The following is a 19,205-nucleotide window of genomic DNA, read 5'->3' on the forward strand; positions in this document are numbered from 1 at the left end:
TAAATCTTGGTGACTTTTTTTTTTTTGAAAGTGTAATATTATCTCTCCTGATTTCAACAGGCACGACATAATATGGAAGGGTACAAAATCACCAACTATTAGAAGAAAATTTTAGAGCTTTTGACAGTTTCTGAAAGCAAAAAAATTGATCTTATCTGTGAGCCCAAGAAAAGTTTTAGAAAAAAAAGCAAGCAAAAATAACAAGCTACCTTTTTGGGGCGCACTGGATTAGGGAGGTTACTTATCAAAACTATTGCATTGACCTGAACCTGAAGAGAACCGAGAAGGATGCAGTTCTTGGCACGTGGTAGCAACTGCAAGGTATTAACACCTAGAGCAATGTCCACAGAAAAACAACTGAGAAAAAAACCCCCACCAAACACTTTGCTAATATGTAAAATTCCAGGGAAACTCAGGGAGCAAGTGAGAAAGTGATCCTCCTGATTGTACCAACAAAATTTCCTTCTACATTACAAGCAAGATGTCTGTCCTAGTCAGATTATATTGCAGATAGCTTTTTCCTGACATATCTTGGTATGCCATCCAAAAGTGAGAAACAGGATGCAGACAGCAGGTTAGGACTGTATGACACTGCTCCTAAAAGTGCTTTGCTGAATTCATCTCTCATAGAAGGCACTGAGTAAATTATGAAGAGGCAGTCCAACTGATTCTTGAACCCTTGGCCATGCCAAAAGCAAGTATTGATAGCAAAAATAATAAGTCTCTACATAAACAGTTATTTGTCTTTTGCTGGTATCTTCAAAGAGGGAACAACACATCTGGGAGATTCATTTAAGAAGTTTAAAATGGAAATGTAAGGTAAACATTACTTACAGATGACATACTAGGAATGCTCACCCTTTTTGTAAGACACATTATGAAACTGAAGGCATATTTCCTCGTAACACTTTTACATGTAATTTCTAACTGAAAACCTTCTTTTAAATGCAAGGATACAATGCCTGTACATGACTGCAATCACATTCCCAGGAGCAACATGAACTCTGAGTGAACACCAGTCTTCTCAGCATTAGCATCCAACATAACAGATGTCAAAGCTCAACATCACAATAGTGGCAAATATTGTCAACATTTTTTATTATGCCTGTGAATGAACACACAGAGCAGTCCTTGCAAAAAGAAAGGAAAAAATCTCTGCAGCTTGTTTCAGGTTTTCATACAGACTTCTCTTTCAAATTATAACTTGTTTAATATGGGTAGAGTACTTAGCACAAAAGAAATGCAGCCTAATATGCTTTTAGGCACAGTTGTAATATTGGAGTCAGTCTTGGCTGGGTGTGTTGCCGAAGCTAGTCAAGGTACCGCAATTATTTTCAGATGCACTGTTAATTAACACCCTTCCATGCCCCAACAACATACAAACCCAGTGAGAGCACCATACAGGTTAATTAATTAGCAACGTCAAGAACAATTAACTCAGATGGAAAAGCAGCACTTAAAGTACATAGTCACTGTGTAGAAGACACAAAATGTTTCAGATCCTGCAGTGCTATATAGGAAACCTCCTACAGCACGCCAGTAATTTTTTACTTTCCTGAAGAAAAAATAATTAGCTGCTTTTCCCCCCAAAAAAACTCCTGCAAAACAACCAAACCATGACTAGGATAAAGACATCAGAACCTGGTGAAAGACCCTTACAGAAAAAGTAATATTATACCATTGGGTGGATATTATCTGACTAGAAATACTGTTATCAGTAGCAATGAATGTTTTCTGGTTTTCATAATCACGTCACTTTCAGTCAATACTTAACAGCATTTCAGTAACATTTTCAGCAGGTTAAAATAAGATTAATCTTAGCTAGAATGGTTACTTCTGATAATTTTTTAGTGTAATTTGCAGGTTCAAAAGCAAATGAGTGAAAATGAAAAATGAAAGCCTCAAGACTACATTTACCATTGCCATTACAGCAAGCTGCATATGCCCAAATGACAAATTAAAGTTAACTCAACATATAGAATGTATCTTAACACTACTCTTGTTTCATTTTACCCTGGATGCAAATTGTTGAATAAACTGTGGGAGAAAAGAGAAAGCATGGAGGCTGGTTTGGGCTTTGGCACTTTTTATTTTCACTGAATGTTTTGATTGTAGGGCTTGGGAAAGCTTTGCATTTTAACATCCATTACGCTGCATTTAACAAAAGGTCTACTGAGATAAAGGCAATGTATCTATCATATTCATTCCCTATCATGCTTTGGGAAACTTTCAATTAAACCATCAAATATATGACTCAAATTCAGTTATTCTAAAGCAATGTGGAATTATGTGAGATTTCAATAGCACCTTTGTTTCAGCAAACAAATTGTTATGCTTTATCCTTGGTCTTTCTGGAGGTATGTTAGTCTACTTCCCACGGAATCACAGAATATTCTAGTTGGAAGGGACCCACTGTCGTCCAGAAAAAATTGGACTTATTACCTGGTGTGCAATAAGCCAATAATTACACACTTGAGAGAGACATTGATCATTTATTTCAGAGTTGCACCAGCCTGGGTGCTCAGTGGTACTCCACAAATCAAGCATGCCAACTATCAAAACCTTCCACTATTTACACATTTTAACAAACAAAGACATTAATGTTCACTAGCTACAAGTTACATATTTCTCTTATTAATCAGTATTTTATCTTTTATAGGTTAATGAGTCTCTCGCTACTCATGCTAACTCATTGCCATGCTCAGTCTTTATTTTGGGGCCAGGGGGTCTCTGGGGTCGGTGGTCCGTGAGTCGGTGGCCGTGATCTCCACCTGCGGGAATTCTCTTTTATCCAGTCAGAGCTGATTTAGTACAGTTGCTGAGTTGGGTTTATTAGTTTCTTCCTTATCTTGGGAGTTCTGCCAAATGTCCTTGTGGCCCGTAAATTCTGCATTCTTTGCGTCCACTCTTAGTGCTACATCCTTCTTCCCAAGCTCTCCCTAGGTCTAAGATTATTGTAGCACGTCAAACCCTAAATCTCAGCAAGGCACTTCTACCGACAAGTAATTTGTCTTTCTAACACCAGGACATCACACAGACCTTGCTTGTTAGCTGCTGCTTCACAGATTACATCTTCAAATTCCACATTTTGCAACGCCACGAGGATCGTCGAAGTCCAACTCCTGGCGCTGCGCAGGACCAAGGATAATCTGAAGCGCTTGGGAGCGCTGTCCAAAAGCCCCTCGCGGGCGAGGCTCGGTGCTAGGAGCACTTCCCTCGCCCCGGGGCCGCGCTCCGGGATTGCAGGAAGCGCCCGCCCCTGCCGAGCGCTCACGTGGCCGCCGCGCCTCCTGCCCGGCCGAGCCACGTCCGCGGGGGCGGAGCGGGGCGGGCGCGGCCCCGGATGGAGCAGAGGGGGGAGGCGGCTCCAGCTGCCTCTCCAGCTCCAGCGCCCGCCGCCGCCGCCATTTAGCCATCCCGCCGCGGCAGCCAGCGCCGGGACAGGGTGCGCGGGAGGGGTCTGCTCGCCGCGGCCGCCGCCATCATCATCGCCATGAGCCGCCTGTCGCAGCTGCTGCTGCTCGCTCTGCTCGTCTTCCCCGCCGCGCTGCTGCTCGGGGGCGCCCGCGGCGGCCCAGGTGAGGGCGGGCGGCCGTCACTGCCCGGGCACGGGCAGCGGGGCTGGTGGGTGTGTGTGGGGTGATCCCCGTGGCGCACCGGGCAGGGGGAGCCGCCCCCGCCGGGCCTGCGGAAGCTCCGCCGAGAGGCGGCGGCGGGCGCCGCTCATTCATCGCCCCGGCCGCCCGCGCACGTGGCCGCCGGCGCTCCGGGGCCCGGCCCGGTGCCTGCGGGGCCCCGGTGCGTGCGAGGCCGCGCTCCGGCCCCTCCCGGCGTAGCGACCCTCGGTGTCGGGCGGGGCCCTGCGGGCGCCGGCCTCGGGCCCGGCCGTGACAGCGGCCCAGGAGAGCCGGAGAGCCCCGCCTGGGCTGGTGGCAGCGGGTTTGTCCTTCTCCCCGCTCGCCGGCGGTGCTGGTTCCCAGATTCCCTAACAGATGCGCTGGCTGCCACTCTGCCTTCCCACCTCGTCTGCCGCCACCCCCCAGGTGTCCTTGGCGACACCGAGGAGTGCTAATCTCTGTTGACGCTGTGGCGTTATTTGATTCATGACCTGGAAATTGCCTCCCTACTACTAAGTTTGGGAGGGCAGATGGGGTGGGGAAGGCTGCTCGCCCGGCTCTTGCGGTGGGCTGCGGCACACGCCGTGTGCGAGTCCCCTCCCAGAGCTCTCCGTTCCCGCTATTGCCACATCATCAGCCCCTCTGACATCCATCGGAAAGACCGTAAGGGGTCTGAGGGTGTGCTGGGCAGCTGATCGCGAAGGGTGCCTATGGCTTAACTCTACCCTGTTAATTTTTAATTTAAAAAACCCCTACCTTTACGTGTAAAAATTTTTATAGAAATTACATTTTTTTATACACTTACAGGTTTAAAAGATCAGCAAATAAAGTCATGGTAGTTAAGGCTTAGGTTAAGCATTGCACGTGGTTGAGTAAAAGTCTTTGAGTGTGCCTCCTAAAGACGCTTGAAAGGAGGGGTTGTGCTTGCTCTTTCTAGCACTGACTAACAGTTCTTAAGTCCTTGGATATACTTGTCCTGCTCAAGGATTAGTTTTTCTCATGACACTTTTTAAATATTTATTTTAAATTTTGTATTTATAGCAGCTAGGTCTTTTTTCAGAGCTATATAAATCAGTTACCCATTAATTTCTACTCTTTCATATTCAGAAAATGTTATGTTTATTAAAAAAAACCCCAAACCTGTAGTTTTGTGCACATGTTTTAGATCTCAGCCTTTCTTGCATGTGCTCTGAACTGCAAATGGACAGAACTTTGTCCCATGGCCACTATTTTTATTAATCATATTTGCCCAGTGTTTGAATGCATGAGGCTTGGCTCCACAAAAGCAAAGAGGCAGTGGGCTATCGGATTGCACTTGTCTTGGAGCCTTGTTCTAGTTCAGGTTTCCACTAACGTTGTGGTTCTGTTGGATATATGGATATATATGATCTTGAGGATGTCATCCTAAAAAAGACATTCTTTGTTTCAAAACTTGAACGAAAATAAGTACAAAAAACCAGTAACTTTTTAGCTACCTTCCAAAGTGTTTTGTTATCAGCATGCTAATACCTTGTTAGACTTGCTAGTCATAGAAGAAACAGTACTTACTAAATTGATTCCCTGGCAATAGCAATGTCTTATTTTCTCTTTTGTAACTGCAAAATTTGAATGTTTTCATGCGTTAATGTGTTCTAAAATTGAACAATAGCTTTTAAGGTAAATTGGTTGCCTTCTGCAAATTTAGGCGTTGCTGTGTGAATGCTGAACTTTTTGTCATCCAGCTGTAAATTTTTTGGTTTTAAACTTAGTGGCAGATAAATAAGTGAAAAAGTTGTTAGAGAAAGAATAAGGCTGAAAGATCAACACAGACATCCTTTGAATAGGAGGTTTTTGTGACTGAGGCTTCAAAACACTGTATTGGACAGGTTTTTAAGAAGTTCCTCAAACATTAGTTTGAGAATTATACTTCAGCATCAGTTTTCTGTTTATTAACTAGGCATTTAAAAGACTTTCTTGTATTTGCATTTTGTTTTGGTAGGCTCAGGTTTATTAGTTGCAGCTCAGGATGCTACAGAAGATGAGGAAGCTGTGGAAGATACTGTAGTTGAAGATGAAGATGATGAAGCTGAAGTTGAAGAAGATGAACCAACAGACTTGGTAATTGTACATGAATGTTACTTCAAAAGTATGAATTAGACAAGAAGTGCTTGGAGCTGGATAACTCAAATAAGAGTTTACTGACATTGCTTTTTTCAGATAGCTATTTCCATGTATCTGGTTAAGCTTCTGTTCAGTTTGAAGTGTTGGAAGGATTTATCTTTTCTTTCTGAATTACCAGTTGAAAAACCGCATGAGGACAACCTGATTTCTGACTACCAAAACTGTAGGTCACAAAAAAACCACCAAGTAAGAGAACCAGATTCTCATAGGAGCCCTCTGTAGTCATTTTGCATCTTCAGCTGCACCTCAGTAAACTGAGAAGAGGATAGAACTACTTAATTCTACTGTCTTTGATATTTATTTCTTAGGGGCAAGAGAGTCTTGGTTCTTAGTTAAGCTCAGTATGAATTCTGAAACCCTTGTTTTGTAGCCCATTGTCACTTGCTACTCTCTTAACTCTTAGGCTTGTGGCCATGTTGCTGTTCAGGGTCACTTGCTTCAGCTTGACAAATGTTTAAAAAGTTTCTTTGTGCTAGGTTTCCCTCAGCAGAGTCTCAGATGTCCATTTCCAGGAAATAGCAATTTAATAATTGAGTGTTTCCACAGTAGGGACACTCAGGCGGCCCAGAATGAAATCCCTGGGCTGGTACACCCTTACAACCTGTGTACCCATTCTTCACGAGCCTGGCACACACGTCTTGTTTAATGGTAATTTTTGTTCTGGGATCTTCCTGTTCCTTGTTGAATTATTTCTGTAGTTGTATTTATCTGAATGGGGTGCATCTTCTGCTGACAGTTGTGGCTTCCTAATCTCTCAGTTTGCACTGATCTCAGAGCCTCCCTTCACATACCTAAGCAACGGTTCAAGATTAGTTCAGCCTTTCAAGGTGAAAGTCTGCAGCTTGCAGCCTAAGGCTTTAGCAACCTTAGTTACTCATACTAAGCAAAACTAATCAGGCAAGACAATTTAAAAGAATTCAGCTAACTAAATTTACAACACAATTTCAAAAAATTACAAACAAAAAAAAATTTCGAACGAAAAAGTGAAATGTTTGACACAGTTTTGTGATCTGCAGTTGAGTGTTGGGCTTGCTAGACACTTCCTGTACTTGGATTGGTGCACAATTTTCTCAAATCTCTGATGTAAATTAAGGAAGTTTGGGACAATATTTAGGAGAAGACATGCATAACAAAAATCAGATTTGGTAAAGTGTTACTTGATTCTATCAGATTTTCCTGATGTTGTTAAGTTGGTGAGCTTATGGTTGACCAGCTTTGGTAAGTGGTAGAAGGTGTACTGTGTTAGTACTGACAGAATATTATTAAATAACCTCTTGGTTGTAATGTGCTTTATATTAAATAGTAAGTAGTCTGTGTGTTGGGTACAAAACATGATGCTTTTTAGGCAGTTTCTTTTATTTGTCACTGAAATAAAAGATAGTTTTTCATAGCATCTTGGAATCAAGACGCTGCATGCTCAGCTCTGGTTCCCCAGTTCATGGTATGTGTTTGACTGATCCAGTAGGATTTCCACTGCTTCAGGAGGTTGTTTAAGCACTGAAATCAAATGATCCAACTGACTTGTAAGCAATTAGCTGAGACTGTTCACTACTGCGTCAGCCTTGTTTTTGTTTGGTGGGGGCAGTGATGATCCCGTGATCCCCAAGTGGAAAATAAGCCCTTAATGCTTGCATTTGCTAAATTAAAAAGTGAATCATCTCAAGGTGAACTTGAACAAGTGAATCCATGGACTTATGTAGTACCAACAGCCTAACCATTTGCAGGCATACATACACTTAACTAATTAAAACTGAATAGAAAGCTGCCATAAACACTCACTGTAGTGAAAGTAACTCATTTGTCTTATGCCTGTCTGTATTTTGGAAATGCTTGTTTTCTAAGTAGAGATAGCCTAGATGTGAACACTTAACATTTAGATTCTGTTCTTTTCCTTCCACCCCCAAACAGAAGCCTTACTGATGCTTTTTGATTATAAACCCTTCAATAGAGCTAAATGTAGTTCAGATTAGTCACTGTGTCAAATATAACAAGTAGAAAGATAAGTGCTGAAAAGGATGCTCATCACATCTAGAGGGACAATAGACTATGTGCTAATTCTGCAAGAACAGGATTTGGTATAAATACTTGCCCCTCTTTGCATGCTTTGACACATGGGATTCTCATGAACCAAGCATGGTTTTTGCTTCACTGTTTGTTATAGGATTTTTCAAAAAAGTCTCTTGTCTTAGACAGAAGAAAAGGAGGAAGAAGACTTGTCAGGAGAACCTAAAGCCTCACCTAGTGCTGATACAACCATCTTATTTGTGAAAGGTGAAGGTAAGAGTCCTCTGCTAATCTACCATCCTCTTTATTGTTGCTTAGACTACATCAATGTGTGCCTAAAACAGTGCAGCTTTAAACTACAGAGTCTGTTCTAGATGCTCTCTGTTTAGAATTGGCTGTGTGTGGTGCATGATGTTTCTAATGGTTGATTATTTTTTTTGTGTGTGTTTCAGACTTTCCAGCGAACAACATTGTAAAATTTTTGGTGGGCTTCACCAATAAGGGTACAGAGGATTTCATTGTCGAGTCTCTGGACGCTTCTTTCCGGTACCCTCAAGACTACCAGTTTTACATCCAGAACTTCACGGCTCTCTCTCTGAACACAGTAGTTCCACCACAGAGACAAGCCACGTTTGAGTACTCCTTCATCCCTGCTGAGCCTATGGGTGGTCGTCCTTTCGGTCTGGTTATCAATCTCAACTACAGAGATGTAAATGTAAGCCTGATGCTCTAATTTGTTTGAATCTTTTTAGTTGATGTGGAGGTGTCAGGAAGGAACTACTTAGTCAAGTACCTCTCCAGAAAGTGAATGCCTCTGTAGTATTTAAGCAAAGCAGTAGATATATAAGCACAGTAAGTGACTGCCTACATGCACTTAAAGTTGTATCAGCAGTGGAAGCTGGAGTGCCTTAGAACTGTATTGTAGTGGGATACATTCGTAAAAAACCCACTCAGCCAACCAAAATATCAGCTTTCTTTAGGATAACTTAAACTTCACTGTGCTTTTTAGATTGGGCTTTGCTAACAAACCCTGCAATCAACATGAATGCCACCTGCAAACTTCACTTAAGGCAAATAAATGGCCAGTAGTTGCAGTCTGGGAAAAGGCTACACAAAAGCATAGATGGGACTCAATTTTATTCTTTTCTCTTTAAGTGCAGGTTAAGGATTAACAGACTTCTGTACCTTTGTGTTTTGGTAGCCCTAATAAGAACCCTTTGTATGTAATACCTCTTGTTATAGGAGGTATCGTACTGAAGCCTGGATGTGACCGTCTTGATATCATCAATACTGTTCTTTGTACTTGGAACAAAACATTTGTGCTTTGATGTGTTGAGTTAAACTAGCACAATTTATAAACTTTAGAAAGTCTCATGCAGGAGTTGCTCCTTTCTAGAAGTTCTCCAAGAACATGGAAAAAGGTAAACTTTTGTGTATGTGTTGAAGAAATTAATTTAAAATGTTATGTGCAAACTTTGTTCTAGGGCAATGTGTTTCAAGATGCTGTCTTCAATCAAACTGTTACAATTATTGAGAAAGAAGATGGGCTGGATGGAGAAACGTAAGGAGGCTGGAGATCCAGGTTTAGTTGGTGCACTGGTAGAACAGGTTATTGGTGGTGCCAATGAAAATAGTTTTTGTATTGTCATTTTATTGAATGTTAGGTCTGCTGTGTTTTGCTGATGGTGTAGCAGCATTTGACAGACTGAAAATATGAACTTTTCCCAAAATTAAGATCTCTGTTATTAGTGGGGATCTTCAGGATTGGTACTGTGTCAGTGAGAAGTTAACAGATGTGCTTTAGCTCAGAGGGCTTAAGCCTGGAATAGGACCTGGTGTTATACAGCTACATAGCAATTCAAAGCTGTTAAACTTTTGTTATGCTACTGTGCTTTTTCCTAAGAGTTAAAAGATGCGGGGAGTCCATAGTATCAGGCTGTGGGTCCTGCTGTCAGGACTGGAATAGCTTTCTTCTGGAACACTGCACTGTAATCTAAGATTACATAAACTAAAAGATGTATTTGGAGTATGAGATAGAGGAACTCGGTCTTTTTTTGTTGTACTAACTGCTGTCTGTAGTAGGTACCTTTCAGGAGTGATTTTTTTTTTTTAGAGACTTAAGTAGATCTGACATACCAAATATCTTTCAGGCGTATGCTGTGCTAAAATGCTTTTAAATTTTGTAACTCTGAAATGGAATTTTAAGTGAACCTGTGAGTTAAAATAGTTAGTCTTCAGAAATACTTGTAGAGAACGCTGAATATCTGGATTGTCCTGCTGCAGGTAGAAATTGCCTGTTGAGCAAGCTTCCTGTTAAGGTCAGCCAAAAGAAATAGCTGTTGCAGTAATTCGTATTTCTCGAATAGAATAGTATAAATGAAAGAACAATTGGTCACGTGGAAATGTGTGATATGCTGAAAAAAGGAGCTTTCAAAACAATTCAAATACTAGAATCAGTTTGTGTGAATATCCTGGGAACAGATAATTACCCTATAACAGGGATTTCAGTTAGGTATCTTCTTCAGTTTGACTCCATAATTTCCTTTATCGTAAATGAGAGTTCAGATGTTCAGCTTGGAATAAGTTCTTTACCTGCAAATTCCTTAATCCCCAATTAAATTTTTGCTATAACTTAGGTTTACCTCTTGCTAAGTATCAACAGATACTTCCGGTAAAATTCTTCAACACAAACCAGAATGCACAGACTAAAAAAAATTATTTAATAGGTAGAATTCTAACTATGGAACACAGAGCAAAGTAAGCTAGGTCTTTCAAATTTCGAGGTCTGTTGCAAATTAATAGTGTCCTAGCAGTACTTGCTTTGCAATAGCATGCTAAAAGTATATGAGAGATTTTTAAGGGTTTTGTAAGTGATTAAAGCTGTCACAAACACAAATATTGCCTGTGACCCAGTATCTTGAAACTTCATGGTAGTGCAAAAGAATTCTTGAAGTTACTAAATTTCAATATTTATTTATTTATTATGACGTTTTCCTGATTTATACAACATTTTTCAAGTGTTCTGCTGTTCAGAATTAAACTTAAGATTACAGTTTCTGAAAGCCAAGTCAGAATAATTACATAATAGTTGTTAGCACTTTAGTTTCAAATTCCTTGGGTATTTTCCCCATTTGCCCCCTACAAAAGTTCCTGGGAAAAATTAAGTGGACATAGGGCCAAAGCTAGGCTTAATTTCTATGCCCCTTCATAAACTGTCTTCAAAACTTGACATTTTTAGTTAATGGTTTCCTGAACTGTTTTTTAAAGGATCTTCATGTACATGTTCCTCGCTGGACTCGGTCTGCTGGTCATTGTTGGCCTACATCAGTTACTAGAGTCGAGGAAGGTGGGTAGTGTGTTTTTTCTGTGTACTTGTTGATACAAGGCCTTTCTGATGTGAAAGGAAAGCAATTCAGTGACTGCTTCTGGCATATGATGGTACAGGTAGAAGATTTATTTTTAGAACCAGTGAGTTCTTAAAAAATGTTCCTAATGGAAGCTACTCTGATTGCTGAGCTCATGCCCTTTGGGGCTGCTCTTTGGCTCCACACTAAAGTGGTTGAATTGAAGTACCTTCTAATCACTGCATGTATGTGTCTACTGATTCAATACTTACTGGGTAGATTTTCCCTATGCTCTCTGTTTCTGCCTATTAGTTTAATCCAGGTCAGAATTTGGGGGAAAACAGCTGTCAGTCTTTTATTTAGTTCCTAGCAAGTCTTTGCCATAGTGCTGATTATTTTGCGAGGTCAGGTTACATATGAAAATGTTGTACTAATCTGAGAAAGCAAAATAAAACTGGTCATCACAAAGTTTGATTAATCATCAGCAAAAGGTATAATGAACTTGCCCGGGTGTGCATGAAATCTTGGTGCCTTTATGTGGAATAAGTGTTGTGAGGTGTTAGAAATAGTAATGTAAATCTTAGGGGAATAAATTGCTAATGGGAAAGATGTCTCTCTGCATTGACTAGCCTTAAGTTTTTGCCTTAGTGAAATAATTGTAATTGACTAAATGTAGCATTTTTAGTTATTTCTAATACTTGTGCTATCCAAGTCTTACTTAAAAGAAAAATCTTTCTTGTTTCTTGAATTTTCAGAGGAAAAGACCAGTACAGAAAGTAGAGATGGGAACATCAAACCAGAACGATGTTGATATGAGCTGGATTCCCCAAGAAACTTTAAATCAAATAAGTAAGTAGTCTGCCTTTCACAAACTAGACCATAACAAACTTACTTGATCAGTTAATTGTAACTGAGTAAGTAGCAGGTACGAATTTCTTAGAACAGCATATATCTTCTAGGGAATAGAAAATTGTCTCAAGCACTGTGCTTAAGGATTAGATTATTACTTTAGCAGTCTATTCCTTGTAGAACAAACTTCATTGGTTGATAAAATAATTACTATTGGTGACTTTACAATTTGTTCTGTAGAATATTTTTCAACAGTATAAAATCTCTACCCAAAATCTGGATCACAAAGGAGGTTTAAATAGGAGAAAATAGCTGTCATCTCAAAGTTTCTGTAAGTTGTTTGGAAGTTTACCTATAGACCAAAGTCTTAAATAAGCATCAGAAGTGTGTTTTAACTAAAGCCACATTAATACTTGTTGTTAATGTCCTTCACAAATCCAAAAGTTCTGTTTGATACCTGAAATGCCAGTGGTAAAACCCTGTATCTGATTTCCTTAGACTGTGGATATTTCTAACTTCTCTTACTCTTTCTTTTCTTTTGCTTTCCCATGGCTTCAGTGCAGAGTAGAAGAGGTGAGGCAGACTCTCGTGAATTGAAGAGTGAAAAGTGCTTTATGTGTTGTCCCTGTAATAATTAGGTGTGGCTAGAAGTACAGCTTCCTGCATGCTGTGACTGGTGATGTAGCATGAGCAGTAAAAGATTGCAGAACAGATGCACACAATGGTACACGTTTTATATACTTCTAAATTTATGTTTTCATCTATTTTATGCATATATTTCTGGTTATGTTGTAGAAACAGAGTTTCAGTAGAATATTGCTGAAGTATTGTTGTCTTCTCTCACAGTTCCCAGAAATCTTTTTCTAAAAGGCAGATGTTTATCTTGCCTTCCCCACTTACCTTGGTGTAGTATCAGGCTGATAAGCTCCTATCATCAGTAGCAGTGACTGGTATGAGGTGAGAAAGCCTCAATAAAAAGTGCATCCTATATGAGATGCAAAGAGAAGTGCTTTGAAAACCCTTTGTAGGAGCTACCTTTACTTGGCAAAGGCTGCTGTATTAATCAAATAAGTGAATTCTGAGCTTCATTTGGTGTAGAAGGGCTAGAGCCCCTGCTCTAACATGAAGTTGTGCCAGGGGTTGATGACTTTGCTTTTTTTAATTCCTTCACCCTTTTTAAGTACACTTACACAGCACAGGTATGAAGGTTAGTGCTTTACTTGAGAAGATAAAAGCTTTCTTGTACATTTCCTTCTGTGAGACACAAGAATAGCATAAAACCCAGACACTGAAATTTGAAAAGCCTCAATCTAGCAAGAAAAACTGAAGGTCTAAATGTTATTTTTCTCTAAAGAGCAAGCTGTCTTTAAAAGGGTTCAAATCCTGGTAATGTTTGGGCCCTGCCACCATCCCTTTCTTAAGCCAAACAGGTATTCATATCTTTAATACTTGAAATTTAGGAAAAACTAACGATTAAATTGTTCTTAATTGTGGTTTTCTCAGCTCTAGGTTAGTTTCAATTAGAACTCTACACTAGAACTTTAAAATACATGACCTTCAAGATCTCAGATATTCCTGACTTTTTTGTTATTGACACTTCATACTGTACTGATTGGCCTGTAAGGGCATGATGGCTGCTCCTTGTGTCTGCAGATACTCTAAACAGGGAGGTTATTGGAGATTGTTCTGTTTAAGAAAGTTAGTCACCAGATGCACTTAGCAATCACTTTAGCTCTTCATGCAAAGTATTGAAGCTTCTCTGCAATAATCATGGAACCATAGAATGGTTTGGGTTGGAAGGGGCCTTGAAGATCATCCAGTCAAATGTGGATGCTTTCTGGAAAAGTGTAGTTTTTCACAACAGAGACACTTTTCTTCTGCTGTTAGTTGTATGAATGTGGAAATATTACATGTGAGACAAAGCTGTCTAAAGAAGAGTCAATCCTCTATTCTTCAGTCGGGTAAACTCAAGGCAGTAGTCATCAAAATAATTAATTTAACTTTCTAGAAGTGTAACTACTGAACATGAAAATTTTCTAAACGGCAGAGCCTGCAGTTCCACATAGGGATGGCATAGGGTCTTGGGTTTGGGTTTTTGTGCATTTTAGTAACTGGCAAACAGAACAAACCTTACCCTGGTGTTGCATGTTACAGAACAGAAACATATTTTTTGTTACCTTGTATTTAGGGTGCTAATAGTTAAAAAGCCTTAACAAGTTGTTTGAACTCGCTTCTCTGTGGTGATGCATTGCACTTGAAGGGCAGCTTGTCTTGTGTTTAGGAGGAGGAAAATACATGCTCGTGTAACAATTGCAATTGATGCAACTATCTCTTTTTTTCTTTTTTTTTTTTTTCCTTTTTTTTTCTTTTAATCTAGATAAAGCTTCACCGAGGAGGTTGCCCTACAAGAGGGCACAGAAGAGACCAGTGGGCTCTGATGAGTAATGTTAACTAGTGCAACAGTTGAACCTTTACTAATTCTGCCTGTTTGGTGTTTTTGGATTGGAGTAGTGCAGAGAACCCATATCACCATAAGGAAAATACTGCTAAACATTTGGACTGAACAGATTAACTGAATGGTGTTAATATTACTGAAAATGCACTTCTCTTTAAATTTTTTTTTTAATTGTTGGGGGGAGGTAGCCATTAAGATTTGTGCCTGCGTGTGTAAGCGGTTGGTCTTCACAGAAACATGTTACCTGAAATGTGCCTTTAGAGTTCTTTGTAATGCTGGCTTGTCATTTGTACATGTCATTGAAGGATTTTTCTTCTCTCCCTAATCTGAATGTCTGGTGACTTCAATCTGTCTTGATTGTATCATATCTGTGTCAGAACCTGAATGCATTCTTCTTATTCAGTAAGTGACGTTACTCTTTACAAGGTGCACACACTGAAGTTTGTGTGTGTGGTCCTGTCTCAGTGGCCAGGCACTGATCATCTCAACTTCTGCATAGTTTTCATTCTAAAGGCACAATTGGGTATAGCTGCTTGTAGTGGTAGATATTTTGCTGCTGTTTTGATCTGGGCATGCAGTGACCTAAAAATCTGAACTTAGCTGCATAGATGTTAGGAGGGCTCTTGCACAGCAGCAGAACTTGTGAAGCATGGAATTTGTGTGCTGAATTGGTATTACTACATAAATTTCTTTTTTATACCCAATTTGTTAAATGGTTAGTTATTGAGTCGTGCCAGCAGCTTAGGTACTCAGATTATAGTGGTAGTTCTGCAATGTTTACTCAAGAAACTGTTGAACAAGCCAGAGCAACTTTTCAGTGAGTTCTTGGTTCACTCTTCTAAGAACTGGAATGTCATATGTATCGAAACGTCAATTTATTTTTTTTAAAGCTTTACAAGGATTTGCTGTACACACTTGAAGCCAACTGTTTTTCAAATTCAGTTTCAAGTAATTCTTTTTATTGGCAGACTATTTAATTCACCCTTTACAGTTTTTAAATCTGTGGCATCTTTACACTGGTCAGTAAATTGGTCTGAGGCTTTTTTCCACTTTGTCTTTCTTAACTAGTAACACTGATGCATATTCATCACTAGTTGCATGTTGGTTCAGTACTCAAGCAGAAAAGCTGTATGAAAAATCAAAACAAGATTTCCTTTTGTGACTTACATGATTACCAGGTACTGAGGTATTGGTCCACATCCACTGTGCTCAGGAATTAACTGACAGGGAAAAGAGCCAATATGCAGAACATCAGTTTGCTTGGACAAGGCTTGAATTGTTTGCATCTCAACTGCCTCTCTTGCAGTGTCTGAGTGTTATCTGAAAGCTTGTTGAGTTCAGGAAGAGGCATAGATTTGAGGCCTCTGTTGTCTTCTTTTCCTCCCTTTTCTGATCCCTGCCTGTGAAAATGCCCCTTCAGTTCTATACTTGCTCTGCAGGGACTGAACTGCTGAGCCAATGAATGCTGAGTGATCCTTCCAGATCCTTCCACAGTGTGTTTGAAGCATCCAGGCTCTGTGCTGGCACTATTTTGTTACACACTTTGCCAGAATGAATTGTGAAGATGTTCTTGACTCATACTGCTATGGAAGAGATGCGTTGTTCAACTTCCTGAAAATACAGCTAGTCCAGGCAGAATATTTTTCACAGTTAAGGTTGCATAATTGTCATTCAGATCATTTAGGAAACAGTTGAATGCTGCCCTCATAAGGGGTATCTGCACTCAAATTGTGTGGAACAGCTTTATTTGCCTTTAGTGATATAATCTGACTGGTTCTGTGGTAGATTTGCAGACTTGTATTCCACTTTGCATTGATTCAACAGTGTGTTTATGGATTAAATGCTTCCTATGCTAAACCCCCTAGCAATTGCAGCACCTGATGCGCTGAACTTGGAAGTTCCCTCTCTTGGATTATGTCTCTAACCTGGCATCAGGAGAGGGTTTTTTCACCTTCTTGTAATAGGTCATCTTGAACTGTATACTCTTAATTCTTCCCAAGTTTTAAAGGTACTCTTTGAGGGGGTGCTGATGGTACAGTGGTACACCAGGAAAAAAGACAAAGGATCACAACAGAGGATATTAATTTATAATATCCTAGTTTTATTTGTACTAATAAGAAGTAAGCATTTGAAGGCTGAGCTCTCTTCTCTGCACTCAGAGGTTGACTTCCAAATGCTTAAGTTCTAAGCATGAAAGAAGAGAGGACGCAGCTTGCAGTGGGAAAGTCCAGTTGTACCTGAGGCTGTCTTTCTGATGGTACAACTTGGCATTCACTGTAGGTGGTTCATAGTGACTTTCTTAGCCAGAAGCAGTTCATAAGAACAGGGGCCAGTAGACCACTACTGCTCATGGTGAATGTCATAAAATTTTTTAATTACTTGTTTCTCATTAATTTGCTGTAGTGGAAATTCCAGTGTGCAGGGTAAGTGAACTTTGGCATCTCTGATATTATTTCTGGTGAGTAAGCCAGTCTACTACACTCAGTTTTCTTAAACTGGGGGAATGTAGTTGTTGCTTTATCCTATTGGTAAGAAACTTTTATTTTGGTACTTGAACTTTCTACTCAGTTTTTGAACAGGCATAGCTTAGTGTCACAGGTATGTTACTGGATATCATTATTATCAGCTAAGTAGGTTATAGTTTTGCTACTTAAAGATGAGACAGCAGCAATTCTTCCTATCTATGCCACCCCTTTCCATGTGGCAGCACAAGCCATTTGTATAATCCAGCATTTTTACCAGTTCTCAGCCAGCTTACTGCACTGCCACACAACTGCTCCTGGGAGCTTCTGACAAGAGTGAGAACTGTGAAAGGAGATGTGGGCTACGGTTTCTTCTTTATTAGTAAGAGATGTTAAAATGCTTTTAGAGAGCAAATGAGCTATGGGCTTAAAGTGAAGGACCTCTGTGAATTCCTTTCTCACTGCTCCTTAACTTACTCAAAAAATCGTGAAAACCTAAAAATTTGACTCTTGGGGTAGGAAAACCAGCTTTAGAGTTCACATCTACAGAGGCAGCAGAGCATTAGTTTAGGCTACCCTTGAACTGCATGTGATACCTGTAGCCCTTGGTATGCTGTCTGCTTTCTGGCAGCAGTTCATTTTTTTCCCCAGCATCAGAGAAAAAAGAGTGGCTGCTGTCAGACTAAAGGATTGAAGTTTATTCTCCATGTGCAAAAATATTAAGTTGTAGGCTGTGGAGCTGGATGGAACAGACCAAAGATGGCAGTGCTTCAGTTTGTTCTAAAACATTTATGCCAAACATGTTGCTTAGCTTGGAACAGGTCTAATCAAAAGTATCATTTACTGGTTATTCCTAGAATGCATGGTGTTAAACAAAATGTTGCAGGTTAAAGCTCTGAATCCAGGGAAGCCAAATACTAAAGTAGACTGGTTGTGCTGTTTTCAGTGTGCTTGATGTACTGAGCAGTAGAGAGTCTGTTCTCTTTTCTTCTCCAAAGGAAGGACAGTACCTACCTCATAGGAGTGACATGAGGGCTGTTTCAAGAGTGTTTTGAAGTTTTTTGAGACTTGCACAATACACTTCTGTGGAGATAGTAAGACACAGCACTAGTGTAAATGGTTGGCAGCTGTACACATAGATCCATGCTATAGTAATTTAATCCCCTCACTGACCAGTGTTTGCAGCTTTACATTCTGACATTTCTAAAACATGCAAGCAGTTGCAGTGAACATACAGAGGAGAGCAAAGCCAGAAAGATCTCTTGATTTCTGCAAAAGTTTGTAGATGGGCTAAGTAATATTCTCCTGACATTTTCCCATTTCTCTAAATTTTCCCAGGGACTTTTTCTAATCAGTTGATACAGATGATTGTTTGTGTAGCTACAATCAACAGTCAATTTAAGAATGACTGATTGTTTCGGATGATCAAGTTCAGATGATGTACTGCAACTGAAGTGTTAAATTATCATTTAATTTCTTACCTGCTGACTTGCATTTATAAGTGAGATCAGATCTCTTGAAAACAGCTGCAGGTTTTTTTGTAAAGTATACTTGATTTTTTTTTTTCCTTAGCATTGTGTAGCTTTTTTTTTTTTTTTAAATAAAGCATGAGTATGGCACCGAGAAAAAAGGCCTTTTCCTTGATAAGCAACCCATAGAAACAAATATGCAAAGTGTGAAAACATGCCATTCTTAAAAATCTGCATTTCTACATGTGTAGTTGGAATGGAAATAATATTGAGCAAGTACTTTGTGATGCTTTGGACAGTGGACTAATAATTAAGATTAGAATTCTTTATAAGAATAAAGGAGGGCCCTGGGAAAATGTTCAGTAAATTCTTGAATCCTGATGGGTTAGAAGTGAGCCATAGTGCCCTACATTTCTAGAAAGAATAACCTCATTAGACCCATGGCAGTGTAAAAAGGATTTGTTAGGATGCTTAATGGTTGCTGAAGCACAAGGTTACAACAAGGCCAAGTCCTTGTAGCTTTTACGTGCATGCTCTTGTGTGACCAAGCACACACTCACATTCCATGCAGTAACTCTGAAAACAGCAGTTCCAGCAGGTGTTCTGCATCCAAACAGAAGGAGGTAAGACTTGGGGTAAAAAAAAGCTGACAAAAAACAAAACAGAAAAGGCTTGAACATAGAGGATGCTGGGAGCCCTGTATTTGTGAACTGTATCTGTGGGTAAAAAAGGGAAAAATTAAAGGCAGATGTGTTGGTGTATTTTTAGGTCCCAGAACACATAAAAATAACTAAAATTTGAAGCCTGCCTCATCTTCCCCTGAAAAGGTCAAGTTAGATAGATTT

The 19,205-nt window shown here is 39.9% G+C and overlaps 1 protein-coding gene across 2 annotated transcripts; it reads left to right on the forward strand.

Moving 5' to 3' along the window:
- Positions 1–3,330: 3,330 nt before the first annotated feature.
- On the forward strand, positions 3,331–15,474 carry SSR1 (signal sequence receptor subunit 1). Of its 2 annotated transcripts, XM_048309782.1 has the most exons (9): positions 3,331–3,578; positions 5,596–5,714; positions 7,967–8,054; positions 8,234–8,496; positions 9,266–9,342; positions 11,049–11,127; positions 11,881–11,974; positions 12,533–12,547; positions 14,352–15,474. In XM_048309782.1, the coding sequence occupies exons 1-9, from the start codon at positions 3,494–3,496 to the stop codon at positions 14,417–14,419; spliced, it is 888 nt and encodes a 295-aa protein (XP_048165739.1). In that variant the 5' UTR covers positions 3,331–3,493; the 3' UTR covers positions 14,420–15,474. The 2 variants fall into 2 exon arrangements, with proteins under 2 accessions (XP_048165739.1, XP_048165748.1); XM_048309791.1 differs by lacking the exon at positions 12,533–12,547 and having other exon boundaries at positions 3,332–3,578.
- Positions 15,475–19,205: the final 3,731 nt, after the last annotated feature.

The sequence above is a fragment of the Corvus hawaiiensis genome, chromosome 1, assembly GCF_020740725.1.
Source record: "Corvus hawaiiensis isolate bCorHaw1 chromosome 1, bCorHaw1.pri.cur, whole genome shotgun sequence".
In the NCBI taxonomy this organism is placed as follows: Eukaryota; Metazoa; Chordata; class Aves; order Passeriformes; family Corvidae; genus Corvus; species Corvus hawaiiensis.

Excerpts from the sequence above, each read along its gene's own strand:
- SSR1 (XM_048309782.1), top strand. The coding sequence starts at position 3,494 with ATGAGCCGCCTGTCGCAGCTGCTGCTGCTCGCTCTGCTCGTCTTCCCC. Across the intron at positions 8,055-8,233 it reads CTTATTTGTGAAAGGTGAAG|ACTTTCCAGCGAACAACATT; the intron begins GTAAGAGTCCTC and ends TGTGTGTTTCAG. Across the intron at positions 9,343-11,048 it reads GATGGGCTGGATGGAGAAAC|GATCTTCATGTACATGTTCC; the intron begins GTAAGGAGGCTG and ends TGTTTTTTAAAG.